The sequence below is a fragment of the Grammomys surdaster genome, unplaced genomic scaffold (assembly GCF_004785775.1).
Source record: "Grammomys surdaster isolate TR1022 unplaced genomic scaffold, NIH_TR_1.0 141, whole genome shotgun sequence".
NCBI lineage: Eukaryota > Metazoa > Chordata > Mammalia > Rodentia > Muridae > Grammomys > Grammomys surdaster.
In genome coordinates, this window is record NW_021604599.1 from 9,239,339 (window position 1) to 9,244,575 (window position 5,237).

General features: G+C 46.9%; 1 protein-coding gene across 1 annotated transcript in view; it reads right to left on the reverse strand.

Annotated features, from left to right (window-relative positions):
- Window positions 1-335: 335 nt before the first annotated feature.
- The window catches only part of Klf9 (Kruppel like factor 9), a 22,089-nt gene continuing 17,187 nt past the window's right edge, over window positions 336-5,237 (reverse strand). Inside the window, exon 2 of the mRNA XM_028764092.1 lies at window positions 336-774. Within this exon, the coding sequence (XP_028619925.1) occupies window positions 545-774 (230 nt within the window). The 3' untranslated portion in view covers window positions 336-544. The remainder of the gene's footprint in view (window positions 775-5,237) is intronic.

A 5,237-nucleotide genomic window follows, 5' to 3' on the forward strand; every position in this document is an offset into this window, starting at 1 on the left:
GGAGTTTTTTTTTTTTTTTTTTTTTTTTAAATTTCAAAAGTTAAATGTGATTCGAGAGAGTGGTTCTGCTAAACAAACTGAAGCACACTGGTCGTTACATTAAAAGAGAAGAAAAACAATTCTGAGAGTCAGCAAGCATCAAGGATCCAGAGTCACTGTGGGAGGCCAGGGGTCAACTCACCCAGTCAGACGTATGTACACCAGTCTGAATCTTCAGAATCCTACCCCGAGTCTTGGCCTTGCCCCCTCCCCCCACCCCCCAAAACAAAGGAGAAAATACCAAAAGCATTTATTTGCCTGCACTCCAACAGTCAGAGACGGTTCAGAGTTGCCTCTGCAAGGGGACCAAAATGTTGACTTTGATCTTAGGTTACCATGTGCTTTTTGGAAACAGTGCAGGGAGAGTATCAGAATGTTGACCAAAGAGCAGTGATCTCCTGTGGCCAGCGCGCCTCTGCTCTGGGAGATTTCCATGTGTCCGTCTGTTTCCTGGGAGCTCTGTCCTTCCGGGGACCATCTCTGCCTGGCTGCCGTGGGGAGCACCTCACAAGGGGCTGGCAAGAGCCTTTTTTGATCTCTTGATCATGCTGGGGTGGAACTCGGTGTGACGCCGAGCATGCTTGGTGAGGTGGTCACTCCTCATGAATCTCTTCTCACACAGAGGGCAGCGGAACTGCTTCTCACCAGTGTGGGTCCGGTAGTGGCGGGTCAGCTCATCTGAGCGCGAGAACTTTTTAAGGCAATCTGGCCACGTGCAGGGAAAGGGCCGTTCACCTAAGAGAAGGAAAGCAAGACATAACAGTTGAAAGGGTATGTCAAAAACATTCTGAAGACCACCTATGGGTGACAGTCCCTAGGACACAAAGGATGAACTCTCTGTCATGAGTTTCTCACGTTGTAGTTCTCCCCAGCTTCCCCAAACTCTCAGCTAACGTCCTAACCCCTAAAGCACACGTCTCAGAATGTGGCTGTATAGTTGTCCTGCCTAACCATGGGGTCTGTATCTGGATTCAGTTAATCATGGACGGAAAAACATTTGGAAAGGAAAAAGTGTCACATGCACTGATGTTTTTACTGTCACCTTCTTCACGATGGCGTGCACAACATTTACGCCGTATTAGATACTGTAGGCAATATAGATACATTCATCCTATGCAAATACTTGAATTTTTAAAAATCAAGATTATATGTGTGTGCACATGGGTATGTGTGTCTTGACACTCACATGGAGGTCAGAGGACAAGTTTGTGGAGCCAGGTCTCTTCTTCTGTTTTTCACAGGGGCTCTGGGATTGAACTCTGCTCACAAGATTTGCAGGGCAAGTGCTACCTGCTTGGCCATCTCACCAGCCTGGACATTCACATTTTAGTTTAGGACTTTGCACCTGAGCATCCTGCAGTGGAAAGGGGCTTGATCCCTAAATTCCCCATTATGGGAATTAAATGAGGTCACTGGGAGGTGGACCTTCGTCCCCATGACTGGAGTCCTTCTAAGAGGGCAACAGGACAGGGACATGAGAGCACAGTGAGAAGCAGCCATCCTGAGAGAGACCTAGTGAGTTTCCAAACTCCCAGAAACTACTGTTGACTCAGCCAGAGATGTCTGTGGTTCCTTCTGGCAGCCCTGGCACCCTAAGCAATGGGAAATTGCTGAGAATCCTATAAACAAAGCAGCTTGGTACTTTGTATCCAATGATCACTCAGAGGCCTTTTCCTCTTCTTCCTCCTCCTCCTTCTAATTGTATCCTATGCAATTGTTGGTTTTATGAGATTTTCAGATCAGGCCAAAGGCCAAGACCTTTGCTGCATTTCCTAGCATTGCAGAGATGAAAGGAGAGGACTGAGAGGCCACCCTCTCTCCCAACAACAGCCATTTCCCTTAGCCCTCCCCAGGACTGTAACCACTACCTGGGGAGGCAGCCTGGCAGGGCTTGAGGAAAAGCTATGCAGACTTGTCCATTGCTGTGAACTGTGCCCTTCTGCAAAGCCATCTTCCAAGTCATAGCGCCTCAGGACCCAGCTGTCTCAGCTTATTCTAGCCATCTCTTCCTCAGATTACAGGACTCCCAAACCTCCATGTTCCTTCCATTAACTGCAGGGAGAGAGCTAGAGCTACCCATTCACCGTTCCACTGGCTTCTCAGAGTCCCACACACTGGCCTTGGTACAGTTGAGAAAATGGAGACTTGGAGGGTTAGGTTTCTTGCTGGGGGAACATACCATTAAAGAGCAGAGCCATGAGTTCACCGCCTAATGTCAAGCCCTGGGCTCCTAGCTGTCCTGCCTCTAGTGGGTCAGGAAGACTTGGCACTCTTCCCACATCTCTCCTGGTTCTGACTGCTCTCCTTGGTTGGAGTCACACCATACTGTGTCACACACTTAGAACGCAGCTAAGTCCCATCTGGAAGACATGCTCTTGTAAGATACTCCCCCTACACACACACACACCCCAAGATGCCAGCCAGGAGGATGGGACTATGTCATCACCTGAGAAGGATGCTTACTAGCACAAAATCAGACTGTGCTGACATACAGACCTCAGTTGCTGCTGTAAGTACCTGTCATCACCCTGCTCTGGGACCACCTGCCTGCCCTTCACTCTGTTCCAAGCACAGCCCAAAACAGCTGCTCCATGCACACAGGACACTCAGGCTCCTGTTTCCACAGAACTCTGCAGACATGTCTTTGGTAGGTGTGAGGAGCGATCGATCGTTTTCTCGCTCCTGTCCCAGACTTGCTGGCAGCTGGAAAGACACTGCAGAGGCTGGGAGCTGTCGAGCTCGATGCATCTGAGTCATCGGAGAGTCACTGTCTCCCCTCTTCACCTGCACCAATGAGATGCACAAGTAATGAAGCCAAGCCAGGCGACCGTCCAGCACTGCAGTAATCTATACGCGCCGTGTTTTCTATGCCCAGGTCTAACACTGCGCAGCCTACTGGGTCTTGAGGGAAATTCTGCTGGGTGAAAGCAAGGCGACGTGCAAGCTTAGGGCTAAATCCTCACAGCAAGAATGTTGGAGCCAAGCACAGAAGGAGGGCAGAGAATCAAGAGGGACACTGCACAGAGAGTTCCCGAGGAGGGGCCAAGAAGAAAGGTAGCCAGAAGGCTTGCACTGAACAATCCAACAAAGTCGGGGGCTAAAACATATTACTCCTGCTGAACAAAAAGCTTGCACCCACTTCAGCAGATCTTTGAGCATAAGCTGAAATTGAGATTGTAACGACTATGACTGAGCTTCTTATGGCAAGGAAAATAATAGTCTATGTGACTTTTGTATTACTTATTATGCTAAGCGTTTGGTGGATGCCCAGTGTCAGTGGAGGATGGGCTCCAAGACCCCCGCCTACACAGGGATACCATAATCTAAAGACTTTCAAGTCCCTTGTATAAAATTATATATTTTATATTTCCATATATCATAAGCACATCACATCGTATATATTATTCTAAATGATCCCTAGGCTACTTAAGTAAAGTTATATTTCATTGTTTAGGGACTAATGGCAAGGGGAAATGTCAATACATGTTTAGCAGAAACACATTCTTCCTGAATTTTCTTTTTTAAAATCTGTATTTGATTGAATCAACTGACCTCAAATCCACAGACAGGGCCAGGTGTGTAGGGGTGTGTGTGTGTTCGTGCTTGTGCGTGCATGTGTGTTTGTGTGTTTCCAGACCACTAATATTGACCAAAATCACATCAAAAGTTAGGTCGGTGGAGCAGACTTCCAACCATTCTGGGATTAGCCTGCAGCAGTCCTTTTTAACCCCCAAAAGATAATCTAAAGGGAAATGTTTTTCTAAACAATGGTGTATTAAAAATGTAATGCCAACAAAGACACAATAAAAATCAAGTGGGGTCTGGGATCCCAGCAGCCAGGAGATTGAGGCAGAATTTAGAGTTCATGGCAGCCTGGGCTACATAGTGTTAATCCTGTCTTCAAAAATATGTGTGTGCATACACACATATATTATATATAATATAATTCATAATTTATATAATGGGAAAATATGGCAGAATCCATAAAATAGGCTGCAAGCAACAGAGACAGAAGCTCTTGCTTTTACCCTTGGAGCCTCTGTTCACTGCTCAGGAAAACGATGAGAAGGCCTCAAGCAAAGCTTTCTTCTTCCCAGAGCTTGCTACAGAAGTGACTTTCTTGGCAGTGTACCATAGGGCTTAGCTACTCACTGGTTACAAATCATCTGTGTCGGGAAGGGAGGGGTTAATCCCAATATCCCTATCTGGATCCAGGGAAAAATGGACTCCAAGGGCTACTCTGTTGGCAGAGATGCCAAGGAGAAAGGGACTTCCCTCATTTCGAAGATGGCTTCATTTAAGTGTCCCAGTGGAGAGTGTCACAAAGGGCAAGTCAGCTGTGGGACACTGGAACATTCTTCATGCTTACACTGACATATAGAGAAAATTTCAAGGGTACTTAGGGTTCATTCTCATGGGACTCACTCACTTCCAATCTAATTTATGGCCAGTCACTGGTTGTGATTGTTCCCATTGCTCCTAAAGTCAGACATTGTCACTGGGGAGCTTCCTGCGTGTTTCAGAGAAAAGACAAAGTCTAGCCCAGAGTCCAGAGCTAGCCCAGAGCCAGGAAGAGCCTTTGTTGGATTCATTTAACTTGTACACCAGAGCTGACAGTCGGTCAGCAGTTAACAAAGCTGCTGTTGTAAATAGCAGGGTTGAGCCTTATAGAGTACTTTGGAAAAGCATCAGGCAGAGCCTACAACCTACAGCCCCCAAGCCAAATCTGGCCTAAGCCAAGACCAAATGGTTAAGAACAAGGGAAGAGTGCCTCATGGCAGAGAAAGTGGGATGAATTTAGGATTCATGGCTAACTCAATTCTAGGGTGTGGTGAAGTCCACAGTTCTGACAGTCATGCAAACTCAACACCAGCCAGCGATGTACATGCAGGCCTGACTTTGTGTGGGAATCTATTGTTTGCTTCCCTTCATCCCAGTGAGAATGGGCACACAACCTATTATGGGATGTATGACAATATGTGAATGGCAAACACACGGTGTCATTGACAAAGTGATACAAGGTACACACCAAAGAAAGTGTAAAACAGAAGTCCAGCATGGTGGGCAAACCTGCAACCCTGACTCTGAGGAGGCTGAGGCAGGAGGTTTGCCATGAGTGAGATAAATCTATGTTATATAACAAGAGCCCGTCTCAAAGAAATCAAAACAGAGGAGTGGGAGACTGGAAAATCATGCAG